General features: G+C 33.2%; 4 protein-coding genes across 5 annotated transcripts; all 4 read right to left on the bottom strand.

The window, feature by feature from the left end:
* Positions 1–4447: 4447 nt before the first annotated feature.
* On the bottom strand, positions 4448–6642 carry LOC6641019. The gene is made up of 4 exons (XM_023175114.1): positions 6582–6642; positions 4942–5132; positions 4605–4882; positions 4448–4535 (listed from the first exon to the last, which is right to left on the bottom strand). The coding sequence occupies exons 1-4, from the start codon at positions 6640–6642 to the stop codon at positions 4448–4450; spliced, it is 618 nt and encodes a 205-aa protein (XP_023030882.1).
* A 239-nt stretch (positions 6643–6881) lies between these two features.
* On the bottom strand, positions 6882–12110 carry LOC111518433. Its single transcript, XM_047009794.1, has 8 exons — positions 12030–12110; positions 11856–11968; positions 11378–11795; positions 8447–8683; positions 7728–7783; positions 7304–7662; positions 7072–7225; positions 6882–7003 (listed from the first exon to the last, which is right to left on the bottom strand). Exons 5-8 carry the CDS (start codon positions 7780–7782, stop codon positions 6906–6908), a joined length of 666 nt encoding a protein of 221 aa, XP_046865750.1. The 5' UTR covers position 7783; positions 8447–8683; positions 11378–11795; positions 11856–11968; positions 12030–12110; the 3' UTR covers positions 6882–6905.
* A 4641-nt stretch (positions 12111–16751) lies between these two features.
* Positions 16752–24393, bottom strand: LOC6640951. 2 transcript variants are annotated; one of them, XM_023174958.2, is made up of 7 exons: positions 24188–24393; positions 20097–20331; positions 19779–20039; positions 19621–19715; positions 18001–19555; positions 17707–17939; positions 16752–17629 (listed from the first exon to the last, which is right to left on the bottom strand). In XM_023174958.2, exons 1-7 carry the CDS (start codon positions 24196–24198, stop codon positions 17461–17463), a joined length of 2559 nt encoding a protein of 852 aa, XP_023030726.1. In that variant the 5' UTR covers positions 24199–24393; the 3' UTR covers positions 16752–17460. The 2 variants fall into 2 exon arrangements, with proteins under 2 accessions (XP_023030726.1, XP_002063896.3); XM_002063860.4 differs by lacking the exon at positions 24188–24393 and adding an exon at positions 20404–20522.
* Positions 21851–22457, bottom strand: LOC6640952. The gene is made up of 3 exons (XM_002063861.4): positions 22380–22457; positions 22180–22310; positions 21851–22116 (listed from the first exon to the last, which is right to left on the bottom strand). Exons 1-3 carry the CDS (start codon positions 22398–22400, stop codon positions 21873–21875), a joined length of 396 nt encoding a protein of 131 aa, XP_002063897.3. The 5' UTR covers positions 22401–22457; the 3' UTR covers positions 21851–21872.
* Positions 24394–24641: the final 248 nt, after the last annotated feature.

Below are 24641 nucleotides of genomic sequence, written 5' to 3' on the forward strand. Positions count from 1 at the left end.
TTCTGAAAAAGTCATCGATGACAATTCTGAAAAAGTCATCGATGACATTTCTGAAAAAGTCATCCATGACATTTATGAAAAAGTCATCGATGACATTTCTGAAAAAGTCATCCGTGACATTTCTCATAAAGTCATCCATGACATTTCTCATAAAGTCATCCATGACATTTCTGAAAAAGTCATCGATGACATTTCTGAAAAAGTCATCGATGACAATTCTGAAAAAGTCATCGATGACATTTCTGAAAAAGTCATCCATGACATTTCTCATAAAGTCATCCATGACAATTCTGAAAAAGTCATCCATGACAATTCTGAAAAAGTCATCGATGACATTTCTGAAAAAGTCATCCATGACATTTCTCATAAAGTCATCGATGACAATTCTGAAAAAGTCATCGATGACAATTCTGAAAAAGTCATCGATGACATTTCTGAAAAAGTCATCCATGACATTTCTCATAAAGTCATCCATGACATTTCTCATAAAGTCATCCATGACAATTCTGAAAAAGTCATCGATGACATTTCTGAAAAAGTCATCGATGACATTTCTGAAAAAGTCATCCGTGACATTTCTCATAAAGTCATCCATGACATTTCTCATAAAGTCATCCATGACATTTCTGAAAAAGTCATCGATGACATTTCTGAAAAAGTCATCGATGACAATTCTGAAAAAGTCATCGATGACATTTCTGAAAAAGTCATCCATGACATTTCTCATAAAGTCATCCATGACAATTCTGAAAAAGTCATCCATGACAATTCTGAAAAAGTCATCGATGACATTTCTGAAAAAGTCATCCATGACATTTCTCATAAAGTCATCGATGACAATTCTGAAAAAGTCATCGATGACAATTCTGAAAAAGTCATCGATGACATTTCTCATAAAGTCATCGATGACATTTCTGAAAAAGTCATCGATGACATTTCTGAAAAAGTCATCCATGTCATTTCTGAAAAAGTCATCGATGACATTTCTGAAAAAGTCATCGATGACATTTCTGAAAAAGTCATCGATGACATTTCTGAAAAAGTCATCCGTGACATTTCTCATAAAGTCATCCATGACATTTCTCATAAAGTCATCCATGACATTTCTGAAAAAGTCATCGATGACATTTCTGAAAAAGTCATCGATGACAATTCTGAAAAAGTCATCGATGACATTTCTGAAAAAGTGCATTTCTGAAAAAGTCATCCATGACATTTCTCATAAAGTCATCGATGACAATTCTGAAAAAGTCATCCATGACATTTCTCATAAAGTCATCGATGACAATTCTGAAAAAGTCATCGATGACAATTCTGAAAAAGTCATCGATGACATTTCTGAAAAAGTCATCCGTGACATTTCTCATAAAGTCATCCATGACATTTCTCATAAAGTCATCCATGACATTTCTGAAAAAGTCATCGATGACATTTCTGAAAAAGTCATCGATGACAATTCTGAAAAAGTCATCCATGACATTTCTGAAAAAGTCATCGATGACATTTCTGAAAAAGTCATCGATGACATTTCTGAAAAAGTCATCCATGACATTTATGAAAAAGTCATCGATGACATTTCTGAAAAAGTCATCCGTGACATTTCTCATAAAGTCATCCATGACATTTCTCATAAAGTCATCCATGACATTTCTAAAAAAGTCATCGATGACATTTCTGAAAAAGTCATCGATGACAATTCTGAAAAAGTCATCGATGACATTTCTGAAAAAGTCATCGATGACATTTCTGAAAAAGTCATCCGTGACATTTCTCATAAAGTCATCCATGACATTTCTCATAAAGTCATCCATGACATTTCTGAAAAAGTCATCGATGACATTTCTGAAAAAGTCATCGATGACAATTCTGAAAAGTCATCGATGACATTTCTGAAAAAGTGCATTTCTGAAAAAGTCATCCATGACATTTCTCATAAAGTCATCGATGACAATTCTGAAAAAGTCATCCATGACATTTCTCATAAAGTCATCGATGACAATTCTGAAAAAGTCATCGATGACAATTCTGAAAAAGTCATCGATGACATTTCTGAAAAAGTCATCCATGACATTTCTCATAAAGTCATCCATGACAATTCTGAAAAAGTCATCGATGACATTTCTGAAAAAGTCATCCATGACATTTCTCATAAAGTCATCGATGACAATTCTGAAAAAGTCATCGATGACATTTCTGAAAAAGTCATCGATGACATTTCTGAAAAAGTCATCCATGACATTTCTGAAAAAGTCATCGATGACATTTCTGAAAAAAGTCATCGATGACATTTCTGAAAATGTCATCCATGACATTTCTCATAAAGTCATCCATGACAATTCTGAAAAAGTCATCGATGACAATTCTGAAAAAGTCATCCATGACATTTCTCATAAAGTCATCGATGACAATTCTGAAAAAGTCATCCATGACATTTCTGAAAAAGTCATCCATGACATTTCTCATAAAGTCATCCATGACAATTCTGAAAAAGTCATCGATGACATTTTCAGAATTGTCATCGATGACATTTTCAGAAATGTCATCGATGACTTTTTCAGAATTGTCATCGATGACTTTTTCAGAAATGTCATCGATGACTTTTTCAGAATTGTCATCGATGACTTTATGAGAAATGTCATGGATGACTTTTTCAGAAATGTCATCGATGACTGTTTCAGAAATGTCATCGATGACTTTTTCAGAATTGTCATCGATGACTTTATGAGAAATGTCATCGATGACTTTTTCAGAATTGTCATGGATGACTTTATGAGAAATGTCATGGATTTCAGAAATGTCATCGATGACTTTTTCAGAATTGTCATCGATGACTTTTTCAGAATTGTCATCGATGACTTTATGAGAAATGTCATGGATGACTTTTTCAGAAATGTCATCGATGACTTTTTCAGAATTGTCATGGATGACTTTATGAGAAATGTCATGGATGACTTTTTCAGAAATGTCATCGATGACTTTTTCAGAATTGTCATCGATGACTTTTTCAGAATTGTCATCGATGACTTTTTCAGAAATGTCATGGATGACTTTTTCAGAAATGTCATCGATGACTGTTTCAGAAATGTCATCGATGACTTTTTCAGAATTGTCATCGATGACTTTATGAGAAATGTCATGGATGACTTTTTCAGAAATGTCATCGATGACTTTTTCAGAATTGTAATGGATGACTTTATGAGAAATGTCATCGATGACTTTTTCAGAAATGTCATGGATGACTTTATGAGAAATGTCATGGATGACTTTATGAGAAATGTCACGGATGACTTTTTCAGAAATGTCATCGATGACTTTTTCATAAATGTCATGGATGACTTTTTCAGAAATGTCATCGATGACTTTTTCAGAATTGTCATCGATGACTTTTTCAGAATTGTCATCGATGACTTTTTCAGAAATGTCATGGATGACTTTTTCAGAAATGTCATCGATGACTGTTTCAGAAATGTCATCGATGACTTTTTCAGAATTGTCATCGATGACTTTATGAGAAATGTCATGGATGACTTTGTCAGAAATGTCATCGATGACTTTTTCAGAATTGTAATGGATGACTTTATGAGAAATGTCATCGATGACTTTTTCAGAATTGTCATGGATGACTTTATGAGAAATGTCATGGATTTCAGAAATGTCATCGATGACTTTTTCAGAATTGTCATCGATGACTTTTTCAGAATTGTCATCGATGACTTTATGAGAAATGTCATGGATGACTTTTTCAGAAATGTCATCGATGACTTTTTCAGAATTGTCATGGATGACTTTATGAGAAATGTCATGGATGACTTTTTCAGAAATGTCATCGATGACTTTTTCAGAATTGTCATCGATGACTTTTTCAGAAATGTCATCGATGACTTTTTCAGAAATGTCATGGATGACTTTATGAGAAATGTCATGGATGACTTTATGAGAAATGTCACGGATGACTTTTTCAGAAATGTCATCGATGACTTTTTCAGAAATGTCATCGATGACTTTTTCAGAAATGTCATGGATGACTTTTTCAGAAATGTCATCGATGACTTTTTCAGAATTGTCATCGATGACTTTTTCAGAATTGTCATCGATGACTTTATGAGAAATGTCATGGATGACTTTTTCAGAAATGTCATCAATGACTTTTTCAGAATTGTCATGGATGACTTTATGAGAAATGTCATGGATGACTTTTTCAGAAATGACATCGATGACTTTTTCAGGAATATCCTTTGTGGTGTTGGAAAAGCTTCCTTCTGCCTGATCAAAAATATATATCCTTTGTGGTGTTGGAAAAGCTTCCTTCTGCCTGTTACAGACATTTTGACGATTTTAATAGACCATTTCACACTATGCGTGAATGGTATAAAAAGTTTAAAGAACAATCATTAGGGGCCACTGTGGTGATGTATGTATGTATGTATGTCACCAAACCAAACTGTGACTACACATCCGGAAATAAAAGAAAAGCAAGAAAAAATGTGTGGTGAGGATTGTTGGTCACCACTTTGACGACGTCTTCATCATTCGATCTGTCAAGTAGAAAGAGTATAAAGATAGGTTTTAATTGTCCCAGATCAAGATTCAAGTTCGTAACTTACGTAATAGTCAATGTAGGCTTTGGAAAGACATTTGAGACCTTACACTCCAATTGAGTTTCATTATGTATCTTATTGTGATATAGATTCAATGTGTAATTCCTGACATCAATCACCTGGACCCGTTGATGAACGGTAATGGTTTCCGTACCCGTCTGCACAACACATTTGTAATCACCCGTTGTGTCTATAGTTGGATTAATCAGAGCCAAAGAGCTATATCTCTTATTTGGATCCATAGAGCTTTCATAGGAGCTATCAATATCATTTTTATAATCCGGCTAAGGGGTTGGAAAGAGATATTTAAAACATGATAATATATAGTTAAAATTTAACATACTATTGGAGCAGGCGGAGATCCACGTATCCATTGATAAATGGTTTTGTCATCTCTAAACCATTTCACTGTCAAAAACGAGTCTGTGTTATTTAAGGTGTAATCACAATCCAATACAGTGGGCTCCATCTCTTCATTTTGTAATTCAATCACCACAGGTTCCTCTTCTTCTTTGATTGGCAGGCATAATCCACCTAAATTAGTATAAATGAAAAGTAATTTAGACTAAGTTTCAAACTAATAATTAATAACTTAACTATTATATAAAAATATAAACAACAAATGGCTCTTTTAGATGAAAGAACTCATTGGAAGTCACAAAGCGCATACAAGAATATAGATAAATATGTATTATATGGCGTCGGAAAAGCTTGATTTTGCCTGCACACATTTTTACATTGCCTTTAATCATTTCACTGTATGCGTGGATGGTATAATAAAAGATTTATGTTGTTTTAAACTTTAAGTTTGAAAGCATGAAATATATATTATGATATATGTATCTCCATCTGATATTTCGGAAGCTACATGTGTCATTCGTAAGAAGTAATACCAAACATAAAGACTATGTCATATAGGAAAATATCCGCCACTCCTTACATCCACACAACTTCACGCCCCTTAAGTACACAAATCAGCGGATGTTTACAGCAATTGAGACTAAACAAAATTCTAATAAACAATTCTGTTGCCCAAAATCTTTTAAGCTTGAGAACGCTTATTATATTACCTTGACACCAAAAAGCAAAACCAACAAATCTTTATGAATAGTTGTAATTAATTTCATAAGACGTTTTCTTTCAATTAAAATTTGTTATTCACTTATGAAAGATTGGGATATGTTGCACCTAGAATATATGATCAGGGCAGAATCGAATTATTAGACTTTATTCCTAATGGATTTTTTCTACCGTCACGGGTAAGAGGATTCGATAAAGAATTTATAAAAAAAAACAGAGGACCGGGGCTAACTTCGACCGCGCCGAAGTTTGTATTCCATTGCAAGTTTTTTGTTACTCTTTCCTTATCTATAGCCGTTAAAATGGAAAACATTTTATCATTTATCATTTATGTTTAACAAATTTTTGTTTTTGTGTTTTAATAGTTTTATTTCAGTTTTTTTTTATCACTTATCATAAAAAAATATTTATTAGAAAAAAACCCAAAAACCCAAAAACCCTTTTCTGAAAAAGTCATCGATGACATTTCTCATCAACAAAAATTTTTTTAATATTCCAGAAACTTAAACTTAAATTTTTTATCTCTGTTTTTAATAGAGATTAAGAAAAGCGTACGTTTTGCACCAAGCAAAATTTGCCCAAGCCATCAAAAATTTTATTGCTAGAAATTTTCATCATGTCATTTCAAATGACATATGTACGTAATTATAAAATTTCTTATAGCTTGCCAGGGCGGTATTAACTATAGAAAAAATAGTGTAACACTTTCAAATTATAAATTCGTTTTCAAACTTGCCTATAAGATAGATAAAAGATCGTAATGTATAACTCTACTTTACTTTACAGACTAAACAAGGTAAATATGTACATGTACTTATTCATTTTAGAAATCCAAACATTATTATTTTTACTTTTATCAATGGTACACTCAAAGCAAAATAAAAGTATTTAAAATAATCCTACCGATCCAAGTATATTTAAAGCAGGAACCATGAATTTTAACCTCAAACATCAGACTAATCATTATTTAACTGTAAATTACGCCAAAACAATTACATTCACATGCAATATTTAGTCGAAGAATTGAATATAGAAAATAAGTAGTTTAATAAAATATCAACAGTAAACACATTTTCAGATTACTTAAGTGGGAATAACAAAATATTCAGCATCACAACCCGAATACTCACCAACCCAAGAAATTTTACTTGCAACTCCACAAGAACTTCCAATATTAAAAAGATAAAAATAATTTGTTTTTTTTTAATATTTATTTAGCTTCTATGCCTATTCCGCGTCTGTATAATAGCATTCTTGGCTTGAATTCCAAGCACCTCGCAGTTCATCTATTGCCCGCCCGCCATTACTGTTTAACTGGATCGCTTCTGAAAATATGAAAAATATGAACGTTTAAAATAAAAGAAGGAGCTAAATGTTATATTAAATTACTTACCCAGTAAACATTCCATAATTTTTGGGTAATTTCGCAACCTGGACTTGCCACGTGTTCCGTCCATATTGTGCGCATCAATCATCTCATCGGAGAACACCTTTCTTATGGACCTTCTTAGATGGGCTTGACCCAAAATAACAGACATTTCAGTGACCTGGAAGTATAATAAATATAAATTATAACCAAAATTTTACAAATTATGCAGTTTAAATTTTTAAATAATAATACTTACATGGGATCTTTGGTTATCTGGAGTAATGGTTGACTCCAAATGCCGCATCTCCGCAGGAGATTTTAGGGGAAAAGGTGTTTCGGGCGCCTGTCTTTGGACTGCAACCTCGGTCAAGACCTCTTTTATGGCGCCCTGATCCGCGGCAATGGAGTCAACCTTTTCCCGCAACTGTGTTATGTCCGCCACAACATTACTCAACTTCACCCGAAGATCTTCATTTTCCTTCACCAGGTCGTTGTTGACTGCAACCATATTTCTCATCTTCACCCGAAGATCTTCAACTTCCTTCTCCAGGTCGTTGTTGACTGCAACAACGTTGGCGTCAACATTGGCGACAACATTGGGGTCAACATTAGGGGCTGAAATGATTGATAAAAAATATTGAGGGAATTAAACATTTTTCAGATATAATTTTAATACTTACTTTCTTGGCGCTGTTCAGACGCGAGCTTGGCTGTTTGGCTCCTTGTAACAGGCATTCTAAAAGAAAAAGAAAATATAAGATAAATTTAGAAAAGATTTGTGAATTATTGAATTTTTTCGACGTTGACCGATTGCAGAATATTTGAATCACGTGAGTGTTTCATAAAAAAAATTTGTAATTATTTTTAATTTTTGTTATTAATTAATAAAAGAAAAGTAATTTTAATAAGCAGTTTAACCTACAGTCAGTTTTCAATTAAAATTAGCACTTCAAAAATTTTATTTTTTTTTAATATATCTCAGTATGGGTTTCGCAAAACATTTCAAAAAATTTATTTATTTAAAAAAATAGATTTATAAAACCAAAAATTTTACAATTTTTATTGAATTGGCACGGCCAGGGGTCGAACATGGTATAATTTTGTTGGCAAAGTATTTTGTTTACTTTTGCTTTTGCTTTCTTATTTCATTACTTTTTCACTGCATTATATTTCGTTTGTTTGTATACAAATACATATGTATATTTAACAAAATTAATTTTTTGTTTGTTTGTTTGTTTGTCTATTTAATGAATGTAAATATGTTATTTAGGCAACACTTTAATCACATAGCGTATTTGTTGTATTAAAAAACGAAAACAAGAGTTTATCACTTTTTGAGAACAAAATCACCACTAATTTAAACACATTAATATTTACACATTATTCACAGGACACTTACCTTAATTTATTATTTAAACTTGAAAAGAAAAAGAAGGAAAATTTGGAAATTCACACGGTGAAACACTTTTGCGCTGATGATAATCAATTGCAAATGCATAGAAAAACGAAAAGTGCAAAGCGATGTTAACTTTTGCCACACTGAAGTTTGTATACCCTTGCATGTATGTATTTTTGTTGCTCTTAACTACAGGGGTTCGAATATAGCATCCTATTTCATCCAATGTTTATATGGGAGCTATATAATTGTAGTTTTCCGATGTTGACCAAAAATTAAAAAAAAAATAAAAAAATCAATTCTAATGAATGCTGTTTTTAGTAGAATTAAAAATAAAAGGTAAAGAAATATTTTCATTTAATAATAGAAAATTTTCAACATTTGTTGTTTTATTTTTCCCAATGTTTTTGTTTTTTTCCCCCAATTCTTTTATTGTTTTCTTAATTTTTCTAATTATTTAAATTTTTTAATGATGTTTTTCAATGTATTTTCTTATTTCCCGTAGTTTTTTCTCATTTTTCTATATTATAAATTCTAAGTGTCCCTGATTTTTATTATTATGCCTATCAAATTGTATGTGCCACACGAAAAAATTTCATTACTCTTCATGTTCGATTCTGATAACAGATTGCATTAAAATTGATTTCTTTAAATTGTACTCGAAAAATATTAAAAACAAAGTCTAAAAACCTGTCTAGGGAAAATTCGTGTTGATCCCGAATGACGGAAAGCGGACACTGCACACTTCTCACCAAAATGAATAAACCCTTTTTGTAAGGGTATAAAAACAACAGCTTTATACAAAAACGAACATGACCAAGAGAAGCGCCGAAAAGGTAATGAAGAAAGAAGAAAGCAAAGTTTCAATATTCTCTTTGCCAGTTTTTACTTTCCGTCTTCCTCATTGTCGAGGAACATCAGTGTTTGTTGTTGTTTGAGTTTTTCTAACACGATGGCTAAATAATTTAAATAATAAATTTTAAAGTAAAATGTGAATCCAATTCCTGCTCAAGTTTGGGCAAATTCTTTTGGAGACGGCGATAAAGATTAACTTTAATTCTTATTTCCACCTTTAATTGTTATCAACTTTATATTTTTTGAAAGTTCTTGTGAAGCGCTTGGAGCCTTCAACTGTCAGCCAAAAACTCAACCAGTCGCGGAATGGAGACTTTTGGTGACATCCTGGAGGATATTGATGAGCGATATAAGTCTTGGTCCAGGATTTTTTTGTGCAGATGCCGATTTGAAGGAACTGACAGGTGATAACATACATAGACATACCAAAGGTCCATTTATTAATTGTTTCTTCTAGTCATGACCACGATGGAGATAAAAGAATTTGGTCAAATTGTCTGCCCGTCTTCGGTGCCCATTTTGGCCAAAGAATGGTGCGTTTTGAATGGTGCGGAGACAAAGGAACTGGGTTTTGTCGAATGACATGATTGTGTAGTACAGCAAAATGATACCAAAGATGTTGGTGGAAGAATTAGTGTATGGGTTTCCGCATGGCAAAACTGGTCATTTACTAGGGAATGAAAGTGGTATGGAGCACGCCCTACTCTATTGACAAAGCCTGCTACTTTCAAGTTATACCCACCAAGGATCGTCTTGAGGGCTTTGCAACTTTTGCCGAGAATTAGACTCATGTACTAGAAAGTGGCAATAATAGTTAACTATTTGTTATGCAAATGTATATACACATTTTTCGATTTACAACTAGTTTGGTGTAAATGACAGGTGGAATAATTAAGCTAGAAATACATATATATGAAGAATTGTTGGATCAACTTTTTGCCTATTGCTTACCACAGAAAAAGTGAATTTGTTCATATTTAATGATATACTTTCGAAGAGTATAAAACTTTTAGCGTTTTTTCAAAACATTTTAGCCAGGGACTCGACTATATAGCCAATTCTGCTAGCCGTATTATGCATATTATGCTTAGTTATGGGTCCTTCATGTTTGCATGGTAAATAATCCAATAAAAGTAGATTCAACTAACTTCGTTTGGTTCATTTGTGCATTATTGTTTGTCTATTCATAAAGTATATAAATGAATTCTTAGACTCTAGGCTCGAGACTCCAGGCGACAATTGTTCTTAAAACTGCTTATTACTTAAAAATTGTTTATATTTCATGCTCAGCGTTGGCGACTGGATATTGCGACGTTTGGTCTTAAGTTTCTCCACAGAGTGCGGATGCATGTTTCTTTGGATTTAAGCAATACTTGCCATATGAATTTTTTATGACTTATTTTGTTTATGTTTCGTTTTGTATATTTCTTTGGTCAATCTGATTTTGTGAAGCCATTTCAGCTGACCACGATGTTTAATCTCAAACAATTGTATGTACCTAAACTATTATTTATTTTCTACTTACTTGTTTGTGACAGAAATGAAAGATCAAAAGTTTATGGTAACTACATTCAGGCATCTTCTACCTATACATAGTACCTATAACTAAACTAACTAAATAATGATTTTTTACGAAAATTGTCAAAATTTTTGTTCTAGATTTTAATTTATTTTCGAGCATAATGCAGAGGTCTTTTGCTTTCGTAATTGCAATGGTTGACATGAGGTTATGATGTTTTAAATAAAACAGAGGATATTAGCTACAGTTTCAGCTTATCGCTTCAGGATTATAATTAACAAAATTCAAAAATCTTGTAAGATCAGTGCATCCTAATACAATTTTTACTTTATCATTTATAGTTTATTAAAGTTAAAGTTTAATTTTTTATCGTCCAAGTAATATCATAAAATATAATTATGGCTTTTCATCCGAAAACGCGAGCAAAAAATTTGCGTATACTTGTTTTGAAATCAGCAGATGCCAACATGGAAAAGGCTAGAATGAGAAACAACTAACGAAAACCAAATTGTTTTTTAGTTACTATTATTGGAATTCTAAAAATATATATTTCAACTCACTTTGTACTCAAATGCGATCGACATTTCAAACTACTTGTCTCTCTAACAAATCGTACGACTATTTGGGTTATGTTTAGTTTAATATAATACCGAAGCTAATTTAATTACACCTAACAATTAACCGCGTTAAATATTTGCATGAAATTGAAGTCAAGGTCAGTTTGGTACTTAGATCTGTCTATGACTATGTGGAGCATAAGGATAATGTCTTTGCCAATATTCACAATATTGATTTTTTTTTTCAATAAATAACACAAATTTTTTAACACGCTTTATATAACTTTTTTTATAATATGTGTATTTAAACATATCATATTTTTAGGGGTACGGCAGTTAACCAGTGAGAATTTTCATCGCGGTTTCACTCAGCTCATCTTCATCTTCGTCCGCATCCTCATCATAACTATATTTCTCTAGACTAAATAAAATAAGTTATTAGTGAAATCAAAAGTTAAATTTTATGCCTCGACGCACTTACCGGCCTGGAAAATTGGTTAAATAGGGCTGCATGGAATTCTCGTCCCATGGTTCTACACGCTTTAGAACCAATACCGCAGATGCGAAGCAGGCAAATGCAAGAATTACTAGCAACTAAACAAGAAAAAATATTGTTCTCAAGTTAGTATTTAGTAGCTTTGAGTCAGAGACTTACTTTGTAGTACATTAAGGCCAACATTTTAGACTGGGTTTTTCTCTGTCCGATTGACAACTATTTGGTTTATATTCAATGTAAATCTTTAAGAGAGCAAGAATAATTGTGTTATGGATTTAAGCGAGTCAAATTTAAGTCAAGGTAGATTGTACTCTAACCAAAATGGATTCAAAAACCTTTTACGTGTGTATTTTGAGAACTTTTTTATTGCAAATTCTTGTTCAATTGGTTATGGATTCGTCTTTAAGAATGTTGAAAATAAATTTTTTGCAAGTCTTTAGAAATACGAAAAGTTTCTTCTGAAATCTCCATCGTAGTTTGTTATTTATTATGTAATTAAAAAAAAAAGTTGGATCGAATAGTTGTTAAAACAATGTATTTTTAGAGTTATAAATCTTTTTTAAAAAAGTACAAATCACTTTTAAAATTTACTAAAAACAAGGCTCTATCCTTGATACATAAAACAATTTGAGGTATTTTTGGTTCTTTCCACTATTTTTATACCCTTGCAAAAAGGGTATATTAATTTTGGTCAAAAGTGTGCAACGCATAGAAGGAAGCATCTCCGACCATATAAAGTATATATATTCTTGATCAGCACGACGAGACGAGTTCAAATAGCCATGTCCGTCCGTCCGTCCGTCCGTCCGTCCGTCTGGATCAACGCAAACTCCTCCTAGACCGTTAAAGCTACAGAGCTGAAATTTTGCATGTAGGCTTGTATATACTGCAGGCGTTGTATATCTCGGATTCAGCCGGATCGGATCACTATATCATATAGCTCCCATACAAATGGCAAAGTCACGAACAGTGACTTTTCTTAATAACTTCGTTATTTTCTGACCTATTGTCATGAAATTCAATATTGGTGAGTTAATTACACATATAAACGACTAAGTCAAATTTGATCAAGATCGGGTGACTATATCATATAGCTCCCATAGGAATGATCGTTCGAAAACAGTGACTTTTGTCAATACCTTCGTTACTTTTGCCGCGATTGCTTTCAAATTAAACATTTGTTAGTTTAATATATCTGTTAATGACTGTGCCAAATTTGATAAGGATCGGGTAACTATATCATATAGCTCCCATAGGATCAATCGGTGGAAAACAATGACTTTGATCAATATCTTCGTTATTTCCTATGTATGCCGTTCTTTCGGAAACATTAGCCTTTTTAGCTTAAACGTTTTTCCACTTTGATGGCTAAAGGTATGGAAAGAGTTACCAAAAAAATTGCAAGGGTATACAAACTTTGACGCGGTCGAAGTTAGCCCCGGCCCTCTGGTTTTGTTGAATATCTGTTGCGTCCATTAAAAAAATGTAACTCATAACTTGTGAGTTTATGGATAATTTTCACAAAATAAGAAATTTTATATTTCCCATTTACGACTAAAAAAACTGTGTAATTCTTATGCAGAATCAGATATACATATATCATATATATAGCCACATGTTATAATAATGACTTTCAAATTTACTTCTTAAGGTGTGGTTAAGAATAAAACTTAAAAACTAAAGGTTAAAAACGAAGTATATACCTACTTAAAAGTAAATATGATCATTTTTTTTGAAATCCCTTGACTATATAAGACCAAACATTTTAGTACGTTTCCAAATATAATATTCATTATATATAGTATTTCGGTGAATTTAAAAAAGAATGACTAACGAACAGTATCAGTAAATTTGTTTTCGATTTTAATCTGTCTTTCTCTTTATCCTTTACTTAAATTCAAGGCAAGTTAATGTTTATAACTTTACTATTACACATTAATATGTATTTTGAAGAAGAAACTGTAAAAACTGGTCAGTTAAACGATTTTAAATGACCGCATCCTGCACGTATTATGAATTTTTAAAACTTAGGAAGGGGAACCGAAACCTTTCGTCCGCCTTAAATCATCTGGATTCTTATTAGTGGCACTTCCTTGATCCCAATACTTCAATATATTTTCCAAAATTTTTCGACATTACAAATACTTTAAAAAATTTATGGATCTAGTCGATCTAAGAGAAACTGTCCAAGGGGTATATATGTATGTGCATATATGTATGTATGTAATTCCTCCACATCCTTTTACAGTGTTAGCCCCCACAGGTTTTCAAAGTACAACCATGCAGAGCCGGAGGTGGCACTGTGAGCGGTCTAGTTGGTGGTGGTGCAAATGTGATCGGAGGTGCCGATGTAGTCGGAGCTGGAACTGTGTGGAATTGTGGTCCATAAATATATTTGGCTACATAACCATTTGCACCAGCCTTATATTCCACAATTAAAGTTCGATGGTCGTTGGGAAATTGATGTTTTAGGTGACCATTAATTAGCAGCTGTCCAGGTGCTACCTCATGGACAGTTTCTTCTCGCAGAGTTCCATCTGGGTGGGATATGCTATATACATTCATATAAAATGAATTATTACTGATATAAAAAATCAGATTTGATCTCTTACCTAAGTTTGTAGCCATCTTCGAATGGTGCCAAACGAAAGCCATTGGTATCAATATCGGGCACTAGGCTGGAAGTTGGAGCAGCAGATGCCAACCAGGCAAATGCTAGAATCACCAACAGCTAAAAATATGTACAGCTTAAGCGTCGGCTTAGAGAAGCACCAATTTTTACCCACCTCAGTGTATAATTCAAGCAGCATGCTGAACTATCTAAAAATGTCTGAATAAATTTTAATTCAGTTTAATCTTTAAGACTGATTGTGAGTATTTAAAGCGCTTCTTTATATATATACACATATGTACATATATATATAATATATTAAGAAACAAGTTTCGATTTCGGTGACCAAATTTTGACAGCTACGATCATAAATAGATAGACAAACAGTAAAATGAGCAATGCACATGTGGACATTGCAAACTGGTTTCATATTTTTGCAAGAATCTCACTAAATATTTTTTTTTTTCAAATTTAAATGATTTCACTTTCTTTACTAACCAATCTCTCTAAAGAAATTCTCTGAGCCATGTTCCTATTAATACTTACCAAATGACCAGCAATTCTTCTCCAGTCTCAGTTCTTCCCCCAAAAATTATGCTATAAAAATTATAAGCTCAAAAATCATAACTTTTTTTTCTTTTCAATGAATTATCTTTAAATTTTTCAACACGTAAGAGGTTTAGTTTGGGCAATTTATAATACTTTACAAGTAAAAACTTTTTAATTTAATGCTTATTCTACTTATACACAATATTAAATATTCACATTGTTCTTCTTAGAACTTTATTTAATATGTTTTTTTAAACTTGTTCCATTAAGCCTAAAGCAGAAACTCAAATTGTTTAATCTAAAATTAACGCTTATTATGTTTGGCAAAATAATTAAACATGTTATTCACACACTGACTTTTGTTTTTAGCAATAGTAATTATTTATATTTTAACAATTTGATTGCTACACTGAAGCCATTGGTTTCCTCAAAATCCAAAAGTTTTTTAACATAAATATCGCATTCTTTTTTCGCATTCAACTTATTCAAAATTTCTTTTAGAATCTCAGATTATAACTCTACATGAACTCTAATTGCCGATGACGAAATGGAAAACGCTGAAATCATTAACAGATAAGCAAGAGAATAAAATCGTTTTATTAAAAACAATTACTTACCGCGTTTGATAACTTACCCCACATTTCACTCTATTTTTGTAGAACTATTTGGATTAAATTCAACAACAGTTTATTTTTCATACTATTCAAACAAGGCATAGAATATTTTCTTTAATTTTATGTCACGGTAGATTCTTTTCAGTAACCGCAGGGGAAATAGTTTTTTACAACACAAAATACAAATACAAAATACTTTTAATCAATTAATCACTTTTAAGTATTACCCAAATCTTTTATTAATTCGACCTAGAGAGCTGCTAGAATGATAGAAGACTCAATTTCGAGGTAACAATATTAGAATCGAAATAAAAGAACCGATTGCCTTTTTTCAGATTTTACACAACAATGCACATTTTTTATCTAAGGATATGACAAAATTAGATTTTTGAGATCTAGATAATAATATTTTTATTTTTTCATTTCAGATAATTATTTTTGTGGAAACACTATTGGGCTGAGGTTGTTCTTTCAAATGAGTCTCAAAAATCTAATATTATCCCTAACAATTCTACATACTTAGAGATACAAAACCAATTTTTATCAAGTTGAATATTTAAGACTAAAAACGTTATGTAAAAATGTAGATACATGTCTATTAAGAGACAAGCTTTAAATTTAATGAGTAAATTCTGACAGTTACGATCATAAATTCAAAGATAGGTAAACGAGAGGGCAATGAATTAAGATTTTCTATAAAGTCTCATAACTGGTTTCGCATCTTTAATGAATTTCACCAAATGGTTTTTCAAAATCTATGCATTGGCACTTAATTCAAAGACTCTGGTCAGCTTTATTATCATTTTTTGATTGCATAATTTACACCTTTTTTGCCAATTTTGGTAAATTATATGACGAATAAAAACTAAGCAGCTAACAAGTTTTAAACTTCATTTAATAAGATTTTGATCCTCAATTCCTGGTATATTTACCTCTATCTGATAAACAAGCAAAGGTATTCCAGTTGATCTTGAATATTAAAAACATAATATAAAAAAGAAAAACCGCAGTAATATTAACGAAACGTAGAAGATCTAAGTCAGTAAAATATTTTTAGTTGTCCAATCATTGGGGTTCCCTTAGGAAAATGACATTAAACAATTCCAATTCAATTCTAAAACACAGATGGGACTGCACATTTTATTCTGTTTCTTTGCAAGTCTACAAATCATTTTGTTAATTACTTTTATATTTATATGTATGTATGTATATGTATTAGGCTAACATTGAACGCAAAATTTTTATAAAATAAATATTGCACATTCCTTATGGGTCCAAATCTAAAATATTCAATTTAATTTACACATATTCTTGTAATTTTATCGCTTTCAAAATACTCTCTAATAAAAGCGACTTAAAATACATTACATTTTTACATACATTACGAATAGGTTTTTTTTTTGGTTTAAGCATTTGAAATTTGAAATTCGACTTAAGAATTAAACAACAGTGCAGGCAATTGTAAATAAAATTTCCTAAAGAAATAAATTCTTTTTGTACTTGACAGAAAACGAAATAAAAACAAAGCTAAAAGCGGCACGGCACAAAGTTTCGTTATAACAAGATGAAATGAAATGCCATAAATAAATGAATTAAAAACTTCATTAAGTTTGGAATGCTTCTCAGTTCAATAAAAAAAAAAACATTTCTTGTCTTGTCAACGATGGCAAAGTAAGTTACAGCGGATGGCATAAATTTGGCATATTTTCTTTTGTTTTTTTTTTTTTTTGGCTAATCATGCGAGTATTTTATATATGTATATATATATATCCTTTGCTTATTTGTCTATTAGGTTTCTTGATACGTCTTCGTTCTCCTAGAAAAGCATATAGGAATGATCACGCTCCAGACGCGTCTTGGCGCGCATTTGTATATTCCCAATGGGATCCGAGGGCGGTGGTATGCCATTTATCTGATGGGTTGGCTCCTTATAGAAGAACTCTGTGCGTCCACATTTGTAGCCATAATAGACGGAATCATGGGAACTATATAAAGATTGAGGGATATATATTTTAAATATAAGTTCGTTTCTTTTGTTTGTTCCTATTGTGTTTCAACTCACCGCAAAATTAAATCAGTCAATTGCTGGCCTTTATCATGTGCGGCATGCATACTCTCTAATATATTCAGCTCTAAAGGATTCCAGGGACCATTACGCTCTAGGACATCCCATTTGGCATCAATGCACATAAAACTATAATCACTGCTATCCCGTTTATCGCCCTCTACATTAACATTGAGTGTCTGATTCAATTGAGATTCCATATGAGGGAATTTGGCCACACAAATATCGAACTGCAATAAAGAAATGTGTGAGTTTATGTAGACAAGTATTATATATGTATATAGTTTATACCATTTTCTGCACTATAGGCTGTTGTTGACTAGTGCCCTCCTCCATGAGCAGCAATAGCGTCATATTCTGTTGACCACATATATATAATTCTAAGCGTTGCAGGTCACCGGTCGTTTGATTTGTTGCTGGAGCAACTGTCTGAGATTTGTTATTATCGAGAGCAGTGAGGGCATCCACGGCATCTTCACATTTGAGAGAGCTGCGCCGTGGAAAGACCTTACTTGATGTCAATGGAGTTTGTATTTCAATCGGTGTTGTCTCACTGAGTGCCAATACCGAAAGTTTAGCCATCAAGGGAGTCAATGGGACCCCACCTGCACCTGATCGTCCATTTGCACGTTGATTAAAACTAGAAACGGCAGCCATTTCTTCACCGGCTGCCGATTTCAGGGGCAAACTCATCGATTTCTTATCCAGGGGCGTTTTCGCTGCCGATATATTGAGATTTCGATCTGCCGCCTCGGCTGCCTGTTGACGCATATGTTCATCGAGCTTTTGTATTTCCATGTTAAACTCTTGAAACTCTTCGACAAGGGCAGCCAATTCCGCATCCTGTTGAGCCTGTTCACTGGCCACTCCCCAGAGACGACGATATTGCTCTAAAAACTGCTGGAACAGGCTACGTGAGATCTGTTGGCCATTGGTGTTAAAAACGGGATAGGTGGGATCACTGATCGTACGGCAAGATGTTTTCTCTCGCTCCTCAACATCATCATTTTCAATAAAATCTGGTGATAAGCTGGTGGAGCCATCGCCATTACGATTTACATCCGTCTTAAAGCCTTGGGTAATGTGTCCCAGCTTTTTGGATATGCTACGCAGAGCTTCTTGCAAATCCGCAGAAGATTTACGTCGTGTAATTTGCTTATGCGGATTACTAATAAAATTCTGGAAGAATTTCTCTACATCCAATTTAAGAGAGTTACGTCTCGATTGCGGCTTGCCATTGGAATTATCATCCGGTTGTGGTTGTTGTTCATCAGGATTAGCACATATGGACATTACAGTGGCCACCGGCAGCACCTTATTCTCCGTCATGGGCGTATTACAGACACTAGTACGGCCTATAAACTCTGGATACGAATCGGTTTCATCAAAATTAATCGAAGCAATTCCCGATTCAGGTAACTCTTTGCTCTGCATGCTCTTTAATCTCAGCGGCAAATGTGTGGGTCTCATGGATTTAGGTCTGGCGGGTGGCATTTCACTTGTACTAGCCACAGTACTCTGTTCCGCGGCATGTTCCTCCTCTGGTATATGGGTGAAAATCAATGATTTATCCCGCTTTAATTTCCTTTTGGAGTACTGAAAGGGTAGACCACCGTTTTGGGATGCCAACTGAGATGTACTCATCATCTGCAGATTCTGAGCACGTTGCGCCTCGCCAGCCAATTGGCGATACTGCTGCTGTTCCACATAGACCACCAGCATTTGTACACCGTTTGGTATATGAAATTGTTGAGATAATAATTGCTCAGCAGTGGTGCGTACGTGACGTGGATCGGTAAGAACCAATTGTTTGGTAACCACATCACCCAATTGAGAGGCTACAACTCTATTAAAAAAGAGAAAAGTTCGTTAAGCCATAATCTTTGGAGAATTCTTTGATTAAATATTTACTTATTATGATAGAGTATAACACCACCCAAGATGCCCTTCGTCTGCTGACAGCATTGCAGAGTCTGTATGGCCTCCAAATAGATATGACTGGCGGTCTATCAATAAAAAAAAATAATTAAAGTTTGTTGAGATAATGGGAAAAGTTCATTTCTTTTTACCTTGGGCATACGCAATTTGGGAACATTCTGAAAAGTATTTCCATTGCGTTGTAGCATCGGTAAATATGTCTCAAATATATGATATAGTTTCTCACTAAGATTTCTACTGTTGTGCGGTTGAGCAGGTGTCATCATCGATGGCTGGGCATATTGATCGTATAATGTTTGCAGGTCCCGGTGAAAAAACTTGAGCAAAGAACTCAATAATTGGGCGCGATGTTCCAACAGTGGATCACCTATATTACGATCGGTGCCAACGGCCTGGAATAGACAATTTTTTATAGTCCTTGAGTACACTGAAAGAAATCTTTAACTTACCAGTGTAAATCTACCAAACTCTTTGAGAACAAATTTACCATTCTGTAGTGATAAAATGCGTGGCTTGAAGAAACAATCTTTGAGGAAATATGATGTGCCCATCAATTGACCACATAGAGCCACTTTTTGTGTGTCCGATACCCAACTGGGATGGAAATAGAGGACAGCTTGTATGGGATCATCGCTCTCTTCCTGAAGACACTCCGTGTCATAGACAAACACAATCATGGTCTCTCTGTGAAATCGGGATAAAGAAAATGAAAGTTAGTTCCAACAGTTTGAGAATTGATGGCATCACAACTGTAACCTCTCATTAGAATGGTTTTTCTTTCGTTGTGACAGCAATTGTTGTTGTTGTTGTTGTTGTGATGGCCAACGTTTGTAGCTGGGTTTACGCCAATCTTTAAACATTTTGTCAAGGATTTGACGTGGCTGTCTGGCTAATAGTATTAATAATAATAAGTCAACACGCCAATACACCTAAATGCCAACTGGTCTAGAGTCTAGAGAACACCTAGCTAGGTAGCTGGCTAGCTGTTGACTGATAAAAGTGATATGATTGCCGTCGATTCGAGTGTGTTTGTTTCTCTTATTTGTTAATAATTTTGCTCACGTTCGCCAGGTGGGTGAGAAGGTGGGTGGGTAGGTGGAGGGGGTGCTACTTAGGTGCTTGGTGCTGGTGAGGTGAAAGCCTCAGTTACGTCGTTAATTTATTATCGCTTGCGGTTGGTTCTATACTAAGTTGTGTGTATTTGATGATGTTTCTCTCAATGCTAAATGTATTGTTTACAGTTTGAAAGGCCTTGAGCTTAGTATAAGCATTAGCTATTAGATTAATTGAAGTATGAAAAATAATTAAAATTAACCTTTTTCTTTGGTTGGAAAATCATCGGGTTATTCAATTTATTTTAGTTTAATCTGTAACAAAAATAGTTCAGTCTATAAAAATTTACAAAAATTACCAATATATTAAACTTGAGTTAAGCTAATGTTAACTAAACCTTGTTGGAATTAAAAATTTCTTTGATGAATGGGTAATGGCAGGGCTTACCCTATGAAAACATACGCGCAATATATAAAGGATCCTAACCCTTAACTATTACCTATATCCTTTAAACAAATTTATGATATATTTATGAATATTGTTGGGATAAATGAACCGTCTAGACATTTGGAAATATCCCTACTACAAGTTTTCGTAAATTTGGTCTTCTATGGGAATGGAATATTTTATGTTAAAAACTTGCGCCATTTTTATATTTATAAAAACTGAACAAAGTTCAGTGTCGATATTTTTGCTTTAGAAAAAAGAATTACAAGTATTTGGTAAAAAATGATTTCTAATGTTATAAATCATTTGTAAACGCCGAAAACGCTTTTAAAAATTTGTTAAATCACACCCTTATACCTGAAAATATGGGGCAATTTAAAGTATTTTGTATTTGCCGTCCATATAAAAAATCAAACGAATATAAGATAAGAGTTAAAGTAGCATCAATTGAACTCCAGGTTGAGATATGAACCCTTTTACATTTCACTATAATATCTGGAGTTAAGTTGAGGCTATTTTGATGGGGATTTCACTTATATCTAAGCCGACACTTTTAGTAACTTGCATGTCTGAATTTAAATAGTCACTGTAACCCTTTTCGTTAATTACCTTATGATTAATAGCTAATTATTTGGCAATTAGAAACAATTATATTGCACTTCTGATTAAAAAACCCCAAAACCTCAATTAAAACTAACAATGATTAGATAAAAATTAGTATTTATTTAGCCAGTTGCTGTTTTCAAAGCACCGGGACTCAAGAATAGAGGAGGAACTGATGGAGGTGTTGGTTTGCCTGTGCCATAACTGTATTTGGCCACATAACCATTGGGTCCAGCCTCATAGGTGACTACCAAATGGCTTCCCTGGTCATCGAATGGTTGATTTAGTACACCATTCACTTGCAGCTGTCCAGGTGCAATCACTTGGACTGTCTCCTGACGCACAGTGCCATCCGGATTCCGTATGCTATATAATACAAAATGAATCCAATGAAATAATCACAAACTACCGCCACACACTGTCTCTCACCTTAGGAAATATTTATCATTGAGTGGTTCCAATTGGAAGCCATCGGTTAAAATACGCGGCACAAGAGTTGGAGCAGGAGGCGTAGTTGGCCCTGCCAATGCCAACATGGCAAATGCCAAATTCGCAAACAACTAAGCACAACAAAGCAAAAAATGTTGGTTAAACCCAAAAGGGGAACTCTTTAAGACTCACAGACTCACCATAACGTATAATTTAGCCATAATGCCGACTGACTATGACCTATCTCTCTGCCCGACTCAAAACTATCTGACCAAAATTCAAAGTCAGCACATCATTAAGACAAAATAAAAGTTAGTCCGTATCAAAACAAGTTTTGATTTTAATGGCTAACGTGAGACAACAAAAACAAAAAAAAAAAATCACATTTTATTTGTATTTTGAGGGACTTTCCTCAAACCTATCAAACCAATGATCCATCCACCCACAAATACATGTGCATACGATCGGTCTGGGTAGATTTACCCAAACACTAAAGTGGAGAGGGAATTCGATTGTTATCAAGTTCAGTCTAATTGAAGATGACAAAACTGGTTTTTCACTTTTTGAAGAGCCTCCACATGGCTTTAACAAACATTTGTATATTTTGCTTATGTCATAATTTCATTAGCATTTTAAACAAAATGTACTATTAAAATATAAATTATATAGTTGATGTCAATTCATTCATTGTTAAATCTCACGCTTTTTAGCTGTCAACTTTGACAAATTAAGAATTAATTAGTAAACTTTTAGAGTAAAATACAAAGTTGTATTATAATTTTCTCATAAAAACGATTAAACAACTAGAATTGCAGGGTTTAAGTTCTAGCCTAAACTATTAAAAACTGTATGCAGGGTATTTTCAGAATACACCAAAATAATATCTTTTTGAAGGGTAATCCTTGAAGTTAGGCAAGGGAATACATACTTAGTTTTAATTAAAAAGTTTTAATTTCCACAGTCGTATTTCCACAACTAGAAAAAAAAGATCGCTCTATTCGTGGTTTTGGACAGAGGACAGATAAAAAAAAGTCCTTGATATTGAAACATTTCTAGCCACATCATTTGATACTGAAAATCTATCTTAACGACAAAAAAAAAACCGTTGTTGATATGTTTTCTAGATTTGGATATAAAATAGCTTAGCTACCAAATAAAGTTGTTTTGCCCATAACTTACCTTAGATACATTACATTACATTAGATATGCAAAATATTTTAAACAGATCTTCGAAATAAAGATACATCTTTCTATGTTATCCTTCAACTACTAAACAAGTAAGCTTTGCCTCACCGTACAACCATGCGTATAAACAATATTCCCAACATTTGTAGATCTCTCTTATATGTGCTTTATATTTAAAATTTTTCCTAATTCCAAATTGCATATTAACCGTAAAACAAAGCATAAAATCCTAATCAAATTATTTATTTTTTTGTCTCAAAACAAACGATTCTCATGTTTAATAACAGGTCAGGTTTGATACTTGAGCATTTTGGATCGATATTAACATGTTTTCTCGGCTTATTAGATTTCTTCACTCATGAATATGTTTAACATGAGGAGGACAGAAGGGTTGATGTCACCGGGAGGAGGTCGGCGTTTAAAAAAAAATGAAAACAAACAAACACAGCAGTCGGTCGATCCAGACTCAGCTGCAGAGAAATTTGAATACACTTTGCAAAATTTGTAAACCGTTTAGTACTTTAGTACAATAAGAGGAAATCTCAGTTTTTATCAGAAGGCATGAGCAACTTGTGCCTTTTCCTTATCATCTTGTAAATTCTTTGGAAAAATTAACGACAAATTGTTTTAAATATTTCAAAATAATATATATTTTTCAATTTCCTATTTGAACAAAGTTATTCCGAAATTCATATGCTCTACTTTTAGCAGGGTACACAAACACAAATACCCCCACACACACGCACATACACATAAATATACATATATGCATACGCATGCACAGTACAGAAACCGCCCACACAAACAAATAACTTGTACTTACTTTGTGGCCATTATGATTGCAGTTTAATCTAACGTTTTTGATAAATTAACAATCTATTGCACTTTTATTTCAATCATTATACTTTAATGTCAATGTTATTATGCCAAATAAAATATAATTCATTTTCTATGTACCACAAAAACACGAAAACATAACGGAACGGAAAATCGCGACACTGTATGAATTTTTTACACCGAAACAGTGCTGCCAGTTTGGCTATTTTACCGCCACCTCTGAAATGCCTTAGCACTTCGATGGAAAAAGTATCGATAGACGGACTATCGATAGTATCTAACATTTTCTCTATCGATGTTGGCATCATTTACTGTAGCATCGATTAAAAAAAACATCAAATTTGTTTCCATCTCTAACGTATAATGTAGTGTGTATACACATATTTTTGTGCTCCGTGTTTTTTGCTTGATTTAAACATTAATTTGAATGTTTTTATAAG

The sequence above is a fragment of the Drosophila willistoni genome (assembly GCF_018902025.1).
Source record: "Drosophila willistoni isolate 14030-0811.24 chromosome 2L unlocalized genomic scaffold, UCI_dwil_1.1 Seg168, whole genome shotgun sequence".
Lineage (NCBI taxonomy): Eukaryota > Metazoa > Arthropoda > Insecta > Diptera > Drosophilidae > Drosophila > Drosophila willistoni.